At 41.3% G+C, this 17,101-nt stretch overlaps 1 protein-coding gene across 6 annotated transcripts in view; it reads right to left on the bottom strand.

The window, feature by feature from the left end:
• Positions 1-17,097, bottom strand: part of MGAT4D (MGAT4 family member D) — a 61,985-nt gene extending 44,888 nt beyond the window's left edge. For 4 of the 6 annotated variants that reach the window (XM_020891205.2, XM_020891207.2, XM_020891208.2 and 1 more), the window contains exon 1: positions 5,893-6,063. In XM_020891205.2, the coding sequence (XP_020746864.2) occupies positions 5,893-5,986 (94 nt within the window). In that variant the 5' untranslated portion in view covers positions 5,987-6,063. Of the gene's footprint in view, positions 1-5,892; positions 6,064-16,634 lie in introns of those variants that run through there. The other 2 variants (XM_070474827.1, XM_020891210.2) reach the window with 2 other exon arrangements.
• Positions 17,098-17,101: the final 4 nt, after the last annotated feature.

The raw sequence follows: 17,101 nt of genomic DNA, 5'->3' as shown, positions 1-17,101 counted from the left end.
GTATTCTTGCAGAGAATTCCATGGACAGAGGAGCCCAGAAGGCTACAGTCCATGGGGTCACAAAGAGTCAAAGAGGACTGAACAACTAACACTTTCACTTTTTTCTTTTGTTTTCTTAAGCCCAAGTAAGGCAAATAAGCAATTGCAGATTCTCTTTCGTGAAAGTGTTTATTGGGTGATGCAGCCTCCTCAGGGACCCCTGGCCATCTGCTAGCTACCTCCCATGCCTGTCATCCCTGACAATACTGGACCTGCTGCTGCTGCCTGAACCCCTACACTCCAGTGAGGGCTAGTAGTTTTGTAGAAGAACCACAAAAAGCAAAGTGACTACTACCTTTGTGCACCCTCTAATCTGGCACAATGCCTCTCACTGGCAAGACGGAATGAGAACACAGCTGACCAGGGCATCTAACAGACTACTGGTTTTGATCATGACAGAGAATTTAGAAGGGCGTATAAAGACTGTCAGCAGATGGGAGTTTTAGAGAGCTCAGGGACAAAGCAAACTAAACAGCATATTATAAGGGACATGTATAAACTGATGAAGACTATATTCTAAAAAGCAAAGAAACAATAAGCACATAATTCAGGAAAGGAATTATTCAATTTCAGTAATCCACTGTTGGAAGCAAAAGCATGAGTAATATTCTAGTTTTCCTTTCTTTCAGATAAGTACCCAGAAGTGGAATTATTGCATCATATGGCAGTTCTATTTTTTTTCTAAAAGTATTTTTTTCTTTTTCAAATTATGATTATTTACTTGGGGACTTAGAAAACACAGAACTAAGTTACATATAGTTTCATTATATATTACAATTATTTTTAAGTAGATAAATTAAGATATTTAGTTGAGTTTCAATATCAAACTCTCAAAAATTAATAGAATGAATAGACAGAAGAGCAGAAGGATATAGTAGACCTGAAAAGCACTATGAACCAATTCAACATAATTAAGATTTATACAATGTTCACACAACAGGATATAAATTCTATTCATGTTCCCATAGACTATAAACCAGGAGTCACTGGAACATATCGAGGGACATAAAGCAAGGCGCAAAAATCTCATGGTCTAAAGGTATTGAAATCATACAGAGTCTGTTCTTTTGTCACTGTGGAATTATGTTAGAAATCAATATTAAAAGATATTTGAAAATAACCACATATTTTCAAGTACAGTGAGACATTTATCAAGAGAGATCTTTGACTTAGCCATTGAAAGCCTCAATAAAGTTAAAAGACTGAAAAAACACAGAGGCTGACTGCAGTGAAGAAAGTATTTAAATAAGGAATTAATATCAAAATGAGAAGTTAATATCAAAGATATTTTTAAAACCCCAAGTATTGGAAATCAAATGTCCACTTTTAAATGATGAGTGTATCTAAGAAGTAACAAGAAAAATTAGAAAATATTTGTAACAGAATAAAAATGAGAAGGGAATTTATCAGAATTTGCTGCATGCAGCCAAAGCTGCTCAATGCAACTAAACACAATGTGGAATCTTGAATAAAGTATGAATACAAGTAATGGACACTAGCATAAAATTTTGTGAAATCTGAACAAAATCTGTACTTTAGTTCATAATACTGTATCATGTGTTAATTTCTTGATTTTTTTTAACAACATAGTATTTCTTTATATTCTCAGAATTACAAAAGCTTTTTTAACTACACTTGATCAAGGCTTGAGAAAGAACAACAACAAAAAGAGATGGAGAAATTGGAAAAGATAAACTAAATTAAATGGGAGCACTGAATATGAAATAGAAAAAGTGAAATAAACAAGATAAAACACCATCATATAGTCCAGTTGTTTTTTTTTTTTTGCATTTATTTTTATTAGTTGGAGGCTAATTACTTTACATCATTACAGTAGTTTTTGTCATACATTGAAATGAATTAGCCATGGATTTACATGTATTCCCCATCCCGGTCCCCCCTCCCACCTCCCTCTCCACCCGATCCCTCTGGGTCTTCCCAGTGCACCAGGCCCAAGCACTTGTCTCATGCACCCAACCTGGGCTGGTGATCTGTTTCACCCTAGATAATATACATGTTTCAATGCTGTTCTCTCGAAACATCCCACCCTCGCCTTCTCCCAGAGTCCACAAGTCTGTTCTATACATCTGAGTCTCTTTTTCTGTTTTGCATATAGGGTTATCGTTACCCATCCTTCTAAATTCCATATATATGTTAGTATACTGTAATGGTCTTTATCTTTCTGGCTTACTTCGCTCTGCACAATGGGCTCCAGTTTCATCCATCTCATTAGAACTGATTCAAATGAATTCTTTTTAATGGCTGAGTAATATTCCATGGTGTATATGTACCACAGCTTCCTTATCCATTCGTCTGCTGATGGGCATCTGGGTTGTTTCCATGTCCTGGCTATTAATCTTGAGCTTTGGAGGAAAATAACAATACCTGAGCATTTGTATTTTTCAAAAAATTTCAAGATAATTCTAATGTGCATCTGGATTTTAAAAAGTGACTACAAGTTTTTCTAGTAAATGGTAGTTTTAGTGATATAAAATTATTTTCTGTTGACCAATCATGATACAATGGTATTAAAACAAAAAATAGTTACAAAATAATAAAAGATGTTTACTAGTTTTCATAATCAATAGCCAGACAAAAAATAAAAGATAACTACAATTGCAAGCCACAATGAAAACATGATAACCTAGCAATATAAAATAATTACATACAATTTGGGGGAGGTTCAAGCAGAGTGATGTGGTAAGTCCAAGCACATACATGTACATGTTTTCATCCATCCATCCAGTCTGGCTTTTGGTTGGTGCGTATAATCCATTTACATTTCAGGTAATTATTGATATGTATGATCCTATTACCATTTTCGTAACTGTTTTGGATTTATTTTGTGTAGGCCTTTTCCCTCTCTTGTGTTTCCTGCCTAGAGAAGTTCTTTAGCATTTGTTGTAAAGCTGGTTTGGTAGTGCTGGATTCTCTTAATTTTTGCTAATCTGTAACTCTTTTGATTTCTCTGTCAAATCTGAAGGAGAGTCTTGCTGAGTAGAGTATTCTTGGTTTTAGGTTCTTCTCTTTCATCACTTTAAATACATCATGCCATTCCCTTCTGACTTCTGGAGTTTCTGTTGAGAAAACAGCTGATAACCTTATGGGAGATCACTTGTATGTTATTTGTCATTTTCCCCTTGTTGTTGTTAATATTTTATGTTTATTTTTTTGTCTTTTTGTCAGTTTGATTATGCCTGGGACTTTGCATTTCTTGGACTTGGTTGACACCATTTCCTTTCCCATGTTAAGAAAGTTTTCAGCTATTATCTCTTCAAATATTTTCTCCAGTCCTTTCTCTCTCTCTTCTCCTTCTGGGACCCCTATAATGCAAATATAGGTGCATTTAATGTTGTCCTAGAGGTCTCTTATGCTTTTTTTTTTCGTCATTTTTTCTATACTCTGTTTTGTGGCAGTGATTTCCATCATTCTGTCTTCCATGTCACTTATCCACTCTTCTGCCTATAAATAATAACCAAAAGCTATTGGTTCCTTCTAGAGTATTGTTCATCTCTGTTTGTATCTTAGTTCTTCTAGGTTTCTGGTAACCTTTTTTGCATCTTCTCCATTCTTTTTCTGAGACTATGGATCATCTTCACTATCATTATTCTGAACCCCTTTTCTAGAAGGTTGCTTATCTCCACTTCATTTAGTTGTTCTTCTGAGGTTTTATCTTGTCCCTTCATCTGGGTCATGACCCTCTGCCTTTTGATTAACTTTCTGTGATGTGGTTTTTGTTCCTGTGGCTGTTGGATTGCAGGGGTTTTTTTGCTTCTCTGTCTGTCTGCCGTCTGGTGAATGAGGCTAACAGGCTTGTGTAAGCTTCCTGATGAGAAACTTTCTGGGAAAAACTGGCTCTTGCTCTGGTGGGCAGGGCCACGCTCAGTAAAACTTTAATTGTCTGCTGATAGGTGGGGTTGCATTTCTTCCCTTAAGTTGTTTGGCCTGAGGCGACTCGGCCCTGGAGTCTACAGGCTCTTTGGTAGGGTTAATAGTGAGCTCCAAGAGGGCTCACCCCCAGGGTCACCTCCCAGGACTGCTGCTGCCAATGCCTCATCTCCTTGGTCAGCCACTGCTGCCCCACGCCGCCACAGGAGATCCTCCAACATGAGCAGGGAGGTCTGGTTCAGTCTCCGGTGGGGTCACTGCTCCTTACCGCGGGTACTGGTACATGCAAGATTTTGCTTGTGCCCTCCAAGAATGAAGTCTCTCTCTTTCCCCAGTCCTGTGGAAGTCCTGTAATCAAATCTCACTGACCTTCAAAGTCAGATTCCCTGGGGAGTCCTAGTCCTAGTCCTAGTCCTTTGGCTGGATCCCCAGGCTGGGAAGCCTGATGTGGGGTTCAGAGCCTTCCCAACACAGGGAGAACTTCTTTGCTATTATTGTTTTCCAGTTTGTGGGTTGTCCACTGGGTGGGTATGGGATTTTATTTTACTGTGATTGCACACCTCATACCATGTCATTACAACTTCTCCTTTGTCTTTGGACGTGGGATATCTTTTTTCTGGTGGTTTCCAGCGTCCTCCTGTCAACTGTTGTGAAATAGTTGCAATTTTGGTGCTCTCGCAGATGAGTACACATTCTTCTACTCTGCCATCTTGAACTAATCTCCCTGATAGTTCTATTTTTAATGTTTGCAGGAGCCTCCATTACTGTTTTCCACAGTGGCTGCACCAATTTACATTCCCATTAACAATGAGGAAGGTTTCTCTGTTCACCTCATCTTCACCAACACTTGTTAGATGGCTTCCTATCTCACTCAGAATAAAAGTCATAACTCTTACTGTGGACTCCACAATCTCTTCCTTCTACAATTCTCTTCCTGCTTGCACTGGCCCGTTACTACTAAGATTACTTAGTGTGCACCCTGAGTCATACATAAATGTGTTTAATAAGAAGAATTAAAATTTAACCAAAAACAACCTAAGAATAATCTTGGAAGGCTGAGTTAATATATAAGAGTAATCTTGAGAGGCTGAGTTAATATATTTGCCGGATTCCTGAGTCTTAAATTCAAAATTCAACTATATATATGCTCACTATGGACTACAGCTGAAAGAAAAAATATTGGAAACCTAGTTAACTTTGAATTTCAGACAAATGATAATATTTTCTGTATAAATATATCCCATGCAGTTTTTGTACTTCAAACTAATGCATTCATTGTTCCTCTGAGATTCAAATTTCAGACGACAACCTCCATTTTTACTTGCTAAATCGGTAACCCTACAGACAACCATAAACTAAAACACATGGTCCATTTGAGGAAGATCAGGTGCTAAACAAGCACTCTAAATTCACAGTGTCTCTCTCCCCCCAGTCACCTCATCTCTAAACAAAACAAAACAAAACACGCTAGGGAGCCCTTAAGTGTGGCTCAAAACCATGACGTTTTGATAAACACGAAAGAGGAAAAGAGGCTGGCTGTGTAAAAGGAGTTCCTGAAGTAAGACATTCATATTTAAAAAAAAAAAAAAAAAAACGATGGGGAAAAGAACGACGAACTGTGGGGAATGCGGGGCACGGAAGGAGCCCCCCATTCTGAGGGGAAAAGAGCCCGCAGAGGTGAGAGGACCCGGGAGCCCCGCGGACCGACCATTCGCGCGCGCCCCGCAGGGGTCACGACCACCCGGTGAACCAGGGCGCTCTTTACAGTTTAACCGCTGGCCGGGTAAGGGCGTGGTGGTGGTTGGGTGTGGTAGTCACATCTGAAAGTCCCTAATGTGAGAGCGAGAGACAGCCATCATGCTACCACATCTTCCCACTTTTCTCCAACCCGGCCGCTCCAGTCACCTCGGAGCCCAGAAGCCCCAGAATCGAGAAAAAAGGCGGGAGAAGCCAGGCGCCGCTTACTAGTTTGAGTCATCCTGGAGATGCAGAAGCAGGAGAAGCTGAAGAGCACGACAGCGACGAGCGTGATGAGCAGGTTCACGTGCCTGGTCCTCATGGTGCCGATTCGACGACGGCGGCAACCGGCAGCTTGGCTAGAATAGCAGAGCACGCAGCTACCACGCCGCCGGCTAAGGACTGGCACGCGCCGTGCGCTGCGCGCGCCGCTGCGCAGGGAAACTAGCGCCCCCACTCATCCCACCCACCCCCAACCCACACACGCACCCAGCCCCCTTCCCTCAGCAGCAGTTTTTGCCTTCTATCCTGAACCGCTTGCCAGGGCTGCTGATAATTAAATGAAATGAACTATGCGAAAGCTCCCACTCCAGGTGAATTCTCAATAACTTTATTGTCCTGTAAGATGTCGCTTTAGCCAGACTGGCCTAAACAGTTTGCATACATGACCTCATTAAGTCCTCATAAAATCTCAATCTTTTTTTCAAAGTATAAAATGAAAATAACATCATCTTCCTAATATGCTGAGCAACTAGCTGCAAGTTGCACAGCTGGAAGCGGTTCCTTTCTTCTCATACAAACTTTGTACATGGACAAGAATTTCCTAAAGAAAATATGTGTCTTTACTTGGAATTTTCTAGCCTTAAATAGACTCTCCTGGTGACTCAGATGGTACAGAATCCTCCTGTAATGTGGGAGACAAGGGTTTGATCCTGAGTTGGGAAGATCCCCTAGAGGAAGACGTGGCAACCCCCTCCAGTATTCTTGCCTGGAGAATCCCATGCACAGAGGACTGAGTGGCTAACACACACACAGCACAGCCTTAAACAGTAGCTGCCAAGTGCCCATGACTTGGGAGGCTTAGACTTTTGTGTGGGGAGTGACCAAGACTAGACATTCAGTTTAATCCCCTTACCTTTATTTTTAAATATTTTGGTACCCCATCCCCCTACCTTTATTTTTAAATATTTTGGTACCCCATCCCCCAAGAAAGGAGCAGGGAGTCAAGTTGTGTTGGGGGGAGGGGTTGGAATACAATGAGCAACAGCCCAAAAGAGATTTGCTGGGCTCAGCCAAGTTCAAGGTATCAGTTTCTCAGATTTTTACCCCAAACTGGGAAACACTAGGAGAACATCAGTAGGGTTACACTCTCTGGGCAGGTTAAATGTGGTTTGCGTTTTGGGTTCTCTGCTCTGATCTCTCTTCTTATTTGGGGTCCCCTGGCAGTGTCTGGTAGCAATCATTCTACTACTACTCCAAACCAGCACTGCACCACGGGCTGGGCCAGTTTCTGGCCCCATGACAGGAGAAAGATTTGAACACAAGCCAGCGTGGGGATGCCATTTAAGATGCGTTTACTCATGAGTGAAAGGCTAGAAGTGGTGGCCTTCAGTTAAGCAGTGATCTACCCAGATGCCAAAAGAGGAAGCCCAGAGGAATAAATGCCTCTACTTTCTTCCCCTCCATCCCTTCAGTCTCATGCCAGTGCTTCCTACTGGCTAAACTCTACTGGAAACCAAAAGAAAAGGAACTTCAGCTTGATGTACTATATGCTATATTATACGACCCTTCCTCCCGGCATATGCAGCAGGGTGGGAAAAGATGCAGAGCACATTGAAGTGGGAGCACCCAGCTACCAGCACAAAGGAATTTCCAAATCAGTATTTCATTGTTCTCTTACCTGAGCTCCATTGTCTCATTACCTGTCTTCTCAGCACTTCTTGGATATCCTGAAAGATGATGTTCAAACTTCCTCCCCGACCTAGCTATCTTCCCACAGTCATCTGACTTTTGTCAAGGTCACCATAGTTTTCCTGATCAATTTACTCTTTTTCATTATGCCCCATGATTTATAAATCTTTAAAGTCCTCCTTCGAAATGTCTCATCTTCCAGACCTGCATTTCTGTTGCTCTGCACTACCCCAATAGCCATATTCTTATGATGATACTCAGGCTGGCCACACTATCTGTAGTATCTACACTCTGCAGTCCACTTTTTACTCCAGTAGATCACCAGTTCCCTAGTGTCAACTGTCTTATTTAAGTAGCTCCATTCTTCCTTAGTGATAAAGCTCAATCCATGCTCTCTGCTTTCTCAAGTGTATTTCCTGATATTCCCTTACATGCCTTAAGGACCTGCCAGACTCTATTCTATCCTGAACATGTCATGTTCACTCTTCTCTTTCTGTGCCTTTTCTCTTGATATTTACACACAGTTCAGGATACCCAGTCTCCTCCCTGACCGTTCAACTCTTTTCCACCTCAAGGCCTCAAGTTTTCCGTGTTTCATGAATCAAAATGTGACTACAGCAGACCGCTTCTCTGAATGCTTTTAGTGTATCAGGTATCTGCCTTTCATTTTGCTATAGGGGCAGAGATCCCCAAGGTGAGCCTGAGTTACATCCACGGTTAAGGGAGAAATGTATTTAAAGCAGATTGAATAATTGATGATTTTACTAAGAAATGTACTTCCAGACATTCATGTCAGTGGTTAAGAAGGTTAATGGTATAGAGAATACTTGTGCATGGATGCCTGGGAAAAGAGGGCTTCCTGCTTCTTTACCAGACCAGGTAGACTGGCTCTGGGAGAAAAAGAGCTGGCTGTGGGCAGAAGCCGGAGGCCCGTTTCCAAGGAGACCATGGGACTCACAGGAGGAAAAACTGCTTCAGAGCCTAATTTCCCCAAATAAACAATAAATATACTGAAACAAGCCTGTACACATAAACCTCATGGGTAAGGTACAATGAGAGCCCAACAAAATTTTGGTAGGCGTAGTTACATTGATAACTTACAAGGCCATCACTGTTAAATATAAAGAAAAACCTCGGTGTAAACAGGCCTAATTGAACAAGTCCATTTGCCCAGAAAAAAAGTCCTAGGATTATTTTCCATACTGCTAAACTGAAGGAAAGCAATATAATAGCCAAGAGTTTCTAACTGATGAATCTTTCTAAATTTGGCTCTTAACTGCTTCTGAATGTCACTAGATTTTTGTTGGTATCGGAAGGAGCAAATCAGGAGATCCAATGGAAAAAGAGCTGGTGCTTTAATTTATCCACAGAGTTCATCTCTGTTGGAAAACCCAAGGAGGCCATGGTGCTAGTCTCAAAAGGATGATGGATTTATTCACAACACCCAGGCTCTGTGTGACACACTCGACAGTTGTAGAAACACTTTGTATTTGCATCAAGACTCTTAGATCCAAATAGTGAAAAGGCAAGCTTACTGCTTACTTCTGTACGTTTTACTATAAACTGTATGCTATTATAATTTAAATCTGTATATATAGTCTAAGTCGTAAATCCAAACACATTATCTTCGTTTTCACTATTTATTTACTTCATAGTGATGATTTAAACATATTAACAACCAATTAATTAAAGTACAACCAGCTCTAGGAACACATGAACTTCGAAACCTCCATGAATTAATACAATAGACGTTTTGCTCTTGCTCAAGTAATGTCCAATTGACCAGCAGTTTTCTATGTGATCGCTTGGGATTCCAGGCCCTTCCATGGTGTGGCCCCCTTTTCCTCTCAGGTTTTGGATTCTTTCCATTTCACTGGGGGGCTGGGGGCAAGTGTGTGGAGAAGAAACTGGGACCAGAATAAACACTTTTATTTTCGTTGAAGTACAGTATTATATAACTTACAGGTAGTAACCAATAGGGGCATCACCCAGATTCACTTATTGGTTACTGCCTATAACTCTTTCTAACATGTCCAAACATTGCCCGAGGCAAAGAACTAAGTTCTCCCTCCACCGTCTTATATGCTCTCAATTCGGCTCACTGCTTGAACTTACTTTGACATCATCTGTTTTTACTGTCTATAGAACAAACAGTAGCTGCTTTTTATATTCAGGTTTGTACTATGCAGGGTCTCATGGATAAACCAAGAAAGTTGTCTCATTTTAGTGGAGAGAGTCATGAGGTTTAGACAGTTTAGCAACAGAAGTGAACTTCGAATTAGTCCAAAAGCAGAGATGCTGCCTGCTCTATCTTATAACTCCACAGAGACACTTCTCAGGACATGAATTTCATTTTATTTGAGAATTTTGTTGTGCAGCTTCTTTGTGATATCACCCATATTATATCACAGGTAGTTCAGATCTTAATATAGTTTGCCACTCTTAGGTTATGGGGACTGTTTATGTGTGCTAAGTTGCTTCAGTAATGTCTAACTCTCGATCCTATGGACTATAGCCCACCAGACTCCTCTGTCCATGGGATTCTCCAGTCACAAATAGTAGAGTGGCTTGCCATACCCTTCTCCAGGGGATCTTCTCAACACAAGGATCAAACCCATGTCTCTTCCATCTTCTGCACTGGCAAGCAGGTTCTTTACCACTAGCGCCATGGGGACTGTTTATACCAGAGCACAAACAGCATGCTGGCAAACTGGCTCTCTTACTGCCATCATCAGGAACTTTCTGAGCCCCAAATCCCAGTGGTCACCACGAGGTGGCAGTGTTATATTTAATTCAAAGTTTCCAACGTGAATATATTGTGGTATCAGAAACTTACGTATGAATAATGTAAACTTGTGTTATGAATGTGTTAGAACTAAGGGTTGCAGCAGCAGCCTTGGGCCAGTACCTATTATATATTTTTCATAGCTTGTCAAATATTCCTTTAAGGCATGGTGCCTCCTTTTTCGGAGAAGGCAATGGCACCCCACTCCAGTACTCTTGCCTGGAAAATCCCATGGACTGCAGCCTGCCAGGCTCCTCCGTCCATGAGTCTGTCTGAGAGTCGGACACGACTGAGCGACTTCAGTTTCACTTTTCATTTTCATGCATTAGAGGAGAAAATGGCAACCCACTCCAGTATTCTTGCCTGGAGAATCCCAGGGACGGGGGAGCCTGGCGGGCTGCCGTCTATGGGGTCGCACAGAGTCGGACACGACTGAAGCGACTTAGCAGCAGCAGCAGTAGCAGCAGCCTCCTTTTTATTGACAGAGTCCTAGAGGGGGAGTAATATATTGTTTGTTTATATAACACCTCTAGAGGCCCTAAGCTAGCTTTAGAAATGTCACTGATTTAGCTAAACTCTTAATCTAAACTGGATTGATTCTATGCATCATATGGACCAGTAACAGCTCTCATATCTCCTGACTGTCTCCTTCCAGGGTGGGGAATGATCATGATGTAATCAGTATAATGAATTAACTTCATTTTGATAGTGATCATCTCTAAATATAGTCTCACCAAATTGTAGCAGTGAGTTGGAATCCCCAAGGTCAGATGTCGCTGAGGAAGAACCATAAACATATTATACATTCCTTTTCCTGTATAAGGAAACTGATCTTGCTCTGAAAGTGAGATCAGAAGATACCATAGCTGTGAAGGGAACCCTCCTATATTGTTGATGGGAATGTCAGTTGGTGCACCCACTATACAAAACAGTCTGGAGGTTCCTAAAAAGACTACCACCCCTGGGCATACATTTGGAAGAGTGGAAAACAAAAAGTTACACACACACCAATGTTCACAGCAGCAATACTTATAGCAGCCAACACATGGAAGCAGCCTAATGTCCACTGACAGATGAATGGGTAAAGATGATGTGGTACATATACACAATGGAATATTACTCAGCCCTAAAAAATAATGAACTAATGTCATCCACAACAACACGGATGGACCTAGAGATTATCACACTATGTAAAGTAAGTCAGACAAAGACAAATATCATGATATCACTTATATGTGGAATCTTTTAAAAAAAGTACAAATCAACTCACTTGCAAAACAAAAACAGACTCACAGATATAGAAAACAAATTTATGGTTACCAAAGGGAAAAGGAGAGTAGTAGTATGTGATTAATAGATACACACCACTAAATATAATAACAAGGATTTACCATCTAGCACATGAAACCATATTCAGTATCTTGTAATAACCTATATGGAAAACAATCTGAAGCTGTATACCTGAAACTAACACAATATTGTAAACCAACTGTAGTCAAATAAATGTAAAAAAAAGAAGACGGCATCAATGTCACAAAAAATATTGCAAAGTTAGTTTGTTGAATCTCTTATATGGTTTTTTAAAAATACTTGGTATGACAGACACTAATTTAAATTATGGTAACTACCTTGCTTATTTTAAGATTTTTTAAATGTGGGCCATTTTTTAAGTCTTTATTGAATTTGTTAAAATATTGCTTCTTTTGTTTATGTTCTGGTTTTTTGACCCTGAAAGCTTATGGGATCTTAGCTCCTCGACCAGGAATCAAACCCATGTCCCCTGAATTGGAAAGTGAAGTCTTAACCACTGGGATCATCAGGGAAGTCAGGCTACCTTGTTTAAATCACGATCACTAACAGTTATTTCCAAGGGTCTTTTCTTGTGGACCACAGAGGATTAATAGAAAGCACTGGTGGAGATTAGCGCTGCTGTTTGCATTGTTTTCTAATGAGAGATGAGGTTTCCTATGTCTTTCCCGAACCTGACACTGCCTGGTATTAACTATGAATGGGGGTCTGAGCAGTCCTCAAGGCTTTCCTTTTGTGTGTTTAATTGAAAACACATAAAAGGGCAAACTTCTCTCTCTTAAAAGACGTATAGCTTTAAGCTAGTAGTGACAAGGCACTTCATCACATCCACTCTAATTAGAGATTCGGGGAATGGCAAGCACTGGATAGTCCCTACTTTATTTCTCCAGCTTCAGCCTCATTGTGATTCTGGTGCTGCCTACCATAACATTCGGGCTTCCCAGGCGGGGCTAGTGGTAAAGAACCTGCCTGCCAATGCAGGAGGCATAAGAGACGTGGGTTCAATCCCTGGGTCAGGAAGATCCCCTGGAAGAGGGCATGGCAACCCACTCCAGTATTCTTGCCTGGAGAATCCCACGGACAGAGGAGCCTGGTGGGCTACAGTCCACGGGGTTGCAAAGAGTCAGACAAAATTGATGTGACTGAGCATGCATGCACACACCATAACATTTTCATTTGTCCTAAATTTTGATTTCATACCTTTTGATTTCATTGTCCTTCCATTCCCCTGATGATAATACAGTACATTTTGCACCACAGTTAGATAATCCCCCAAAGATTTTCCACTATCCTCTGCCACTCAACATAAACTGTATCATACAATCTTGGACCTCCTACCAGAGGTCAATTGAAGACTTCCTGACCCTCAAGTTAGTTGTCCTTTTCTCCCACATCTATTAGTTGTCCTAATAGATGAAATAAAATAACTTCTCTGTGCTAAACACACCTGATTTCCCTCTTATCTTCAGTATCCTTAGCCCTAAACTCACCCAGGCTGGGATAACTGGAACAGATTTAGGTTAACTTAGGTGAGGTGGTGCTAAGAGTAGGAGCTAGAGGAGGTTTCCCTGTTCCCAGTCATCGTTAATGTGCCACCAAACTCTCCGTAGGGTCCCTGTCAAAATTCTTGCTTCTTTACTCCCCCTCATTCTTATCCTCTGTTTGTTTGGTTTTTGTTTTGTTTTGATCATATAAATAGTTCTACTCAATTCAATGTTTATTTGCTTTGTTCTGGTTTACCCCAGCCCATTACCCTAATTCTGCATAGCTTAAATTTTCTTTTCATTGGTAAAGCCCATTACTAGAAGCTGTACAAATTTACCTTGTAATTCTTTGTATTTCCTTGTTCTTCCATTAAAGGCATTATATGGGGAATTCACACACGGGGGGTCCGTTAAGCACAGTGTCTAGCATCGTTTCAGGGAAGTGCAACACAAGTCATCATAAAACCAATCAGGGTTGTCACTGTCCATAACATTTAAAAAAATTTTTTATTGGAGGATAATTGCTTTAAAATGTTGTTAGCTCCTGCTGTACAACATCACATGTGAGTCATAACTGTGTGTGTGTGTGTATGTGTGTGTGTGTGTGTGTGTGTGTGTATCCCTTGCCTCTTGAGCCTCCATTGCACCCCTCTAGGTCATCACAGAGCACCAGGCTAGGCTCCCTGTGTTATCCAGAAGCTTCTCTCTAGCTGTCTATTTTATACATGGTAGTGTATATTTGTCAATGCTACTTTCTCAATTCGTCCCACCCTCTCCTATCCCTGCTGTGTCCCAAGTCCATTTTTTGTGTCTGTCTCCATTCCTTCCCTGTAAATAGGTTCATCAGTACTGTTTTTCTGGAGTCCATATATGTTTTAATAAACAAAATTTGTTTTTCTGACTTACTTCACCCTGAATACCAGGCTCTAGGTTCATCCACCTCATTACAATTAACTCAAATTCATCCCTTTCATGGCTGAGTAATATTCCATTGTGTATATGTACCACAACTTCTTTATCCATTCATCTGTCGATTGTCCTTAACATTTTTAATGCTTCCACAGAAGTAATCCATCTCACTGTTAGTGGAAGGAGTATATAGTTTTCCTTCTCAGTATAAACTTGCTGCATTCCAGAGTTCACACACCTCAAAAGAGGACCTGATGTTTTGTTTGTGTCCTTCATGGATCGGGGCTTCCCTGGTGCTCTAGTGGTAAAACACCCACCTGCTAATGCAGGAGACATAAGAGACTCGTGTTCAATCCCTGAGTCAGGAAGATTCCCTGGAGGAGGGCATGGCAACCCACTCCAGTGTTCTTGCCTGGAGAATCCCATGGACAGAGGAGCCTGGAGGGCTGTAGTCCATAGGGTTGCAAAGACTATGGGACATGACTGAAGTGACTTAGCACACACGGATGCACATGAATCAAACTGAACATCGTAACAAATTGTTGATTAACAGTCACACCAAACAACTCTTCCCATTAAGCAGCTTCTAAATCAACAATGCCTTGGCTGTTTAGTCTGAGAATCCAAGAAAGCAGAGATTCCTCAGTACTACTCAGAAATACAACCGAACTTCATTATATTATAGCCTTTGTTTTCCATGTAGGTATATCTAGTAAGACCTGGTCGAAATTTAGAAGTTAGCTCAGAGACCTAAGTAGGTCCTACCTTTTTGAAGCCAGAATTCTAATCTCAGGATTTAACCATCAGTTAGCCAGCCACATGGAAAAAGAAAGCCAAACAGAATAGGAGAGAGAGAAGGCCAGTCTTCCTTGAGGCAGAGGACTGGTTTAATGTATCTGCTGCTGCTGTTGCTGCTAAGTCGCTTCAGTTGTGTCCGACTCTGTATGACTGCATAGACAGCAGCCCACCAGGCTCCCCCGTCCCTGGGATTCTCCAGGCAAGAACACTGGGGTGGGTTGCCATTTCCTTCTCCAATGCATAAAAGTGAAAAGTGAAAGTGAAGTCCCTCAGTCGTGTTCAACTCTTAGCGACCCCATGGATTGCAGCTACTAGGCCCCTCTGTCCATGGGATTTTCCAGGCACGAGTACTGGAGTGGGTTGCCACTGCCTTCTCCAAAGTATCCGCTAGTTACAAGGAAATGAATTTGCGGCAGACAGGGAAATCATACGCACAAGGCGTTATAATGGACAGTGATTCTACTTCCAATAAATCAGTTCAATCAACTTCCTGAGTTCTGACCAAACAGGTGAGCATTCTCCTCTCCCAGTGAAAAACCTGGATAGACATGGGCTTAACAGGCAGCATGGAGACAATAAAAAGAGTTCCTCTTTGCCCCTCCCCCACTCCGTGTAGCACCTTGAAAAGGTAAAAGAATTATATAATTGTACTACAGAATTATCTCACTCTCTATTATATGAAGGTATTATGTAATAATAGACCCCTGAAATAGAGGTTTGATTCTAGATCTTAATTTGCCAGATTGGCTGTGTAACTTTACCTTTTGAATATTTTTTATGTACAATAAAAAAATGCTCATTGAGATGATCTTTAAGTTCCTTTCAATATCTGAGTCAATGTTTTATTATTATAGTATATGTCCAGATTTCAGTACCAAGTTGGTTGCTTCTATGGGTCAGGGATGATGACTTACGCACCCTTCACATGTCTACTGTTTTACGACTAGCACCTTTTTAAAAAATGTGGTTGAAGTGTGGAAGAGTGTGTACTGCTGCTTCAATCTGTGTTAACAATGAGATGGAGGGAGGGAATATTATATATACCTCCTCTCTCTCTCTCTCTCTCTCTCTATATATATATATATATATATATATATATATATATATACACACACACACACACATTTTCATAGAATACCCCTGCAGGTATAAAAAACTAACACTGGTTGCTTTTGAGCAAGGGGCTAAGGGACCAGGAGTTGTGCATGGGTGGGTAGAAGTCATTTTTCAATATAAGTTGTCCTTTGTACTTATATTTTACTCTCCCCTTGGTCTTTCTTCTCCAACCATACTGTCCTTTTGCTATTCCTCCAACTTATGAAGTATGTTCCTGATTCAAGCCCTTCGCATTTGCTATTCTAGTGTCTAGAATACTCTTCCTCCAGATTCTCTCCCTCTCTTACTTCATTCAGATCACTACTCAAGGGGCACCTTAACACGGAGACTGCCCTGCCTATACTATATGTAAAAACACTCCTTCCTTTCCCTAATACCCCTTTTTTAGTACCACCTGACGTACTAAATATTTGCATTTATTTGGTGTATGACTCCCTTTTGGAACACTGCCTGGTGCATAACAGCCAATCAACAGATACTTGACTTAATACATTGTCTGAGGTTGGATTTTTTAAAAATAATCATGTACATAAATTAATTTTTCAAGAAAAAACAAACACCAGTTAAGGGATAAATGTCCTATGAATTAACGATTAGATGTTTTATCATGAAAGGACAAGGTCTAAACTTCTTTACTCAGCGTACAGGGCTCTCCTTACCTTCCTGCTAGTGGCCATGGGCAAGTCATTCAACATACATTCCGTTTCCTCATCCATAAAGTGCTAATTACTTCACGGAGTTAAGACTAAATGTAGGTGAAAGTGCTTTCGTAACCTTGGCGCTATGAAAGTTACACAAAACACATCGCTTCTCCAGTGCTTGGAATGTAGGAGTATTACACGGTTTGAACTTGCGCAACTGACCTGAAGCGCTAGGAGAGCGAAGTCTTCACAGCCGCTCTGACAAAGACCTATCTTTGACTGGAGACAAGCCGCGAGGTAGCCGTTGTCAGGGCAACTGTCGGGCGTCTCCAGCATCCGAGCACGCGCGACGGGGCCCCTCAGCTCGTCATTGTTTCAGAGATCGCGATTGGTGGGCCTCGGGCCAATCGGAGAAGCCGGTGGGGGCGGGGCGGGGACAGGCAGTGTCCGGGGGAAGGCGTTCCCACCGCCTCGCTCCTCGACTT

This window comes from Odocoileus virginianus, chromosome 12 (genome assembly GCF_023699985.2).
Source record: "Odocoileus virginianus isolate 20LAN1187 ecotype Illinois chromosome 12, Ovbor_1.2, whole genome shotgun sequence".
In the NCBI taxonomy this organism is placed as follows: Eukaryota; Metazoa; Chordata; class Mammalia; order Artiodactyla; family Cervidae; genus Odocoileus; species Odocoileus virginianus.
The sequence above is the reverse complement of the archived record's forward strand: the minus strand, read 5'-3'. Positions and strand labels throughout refer to the sequence as shown.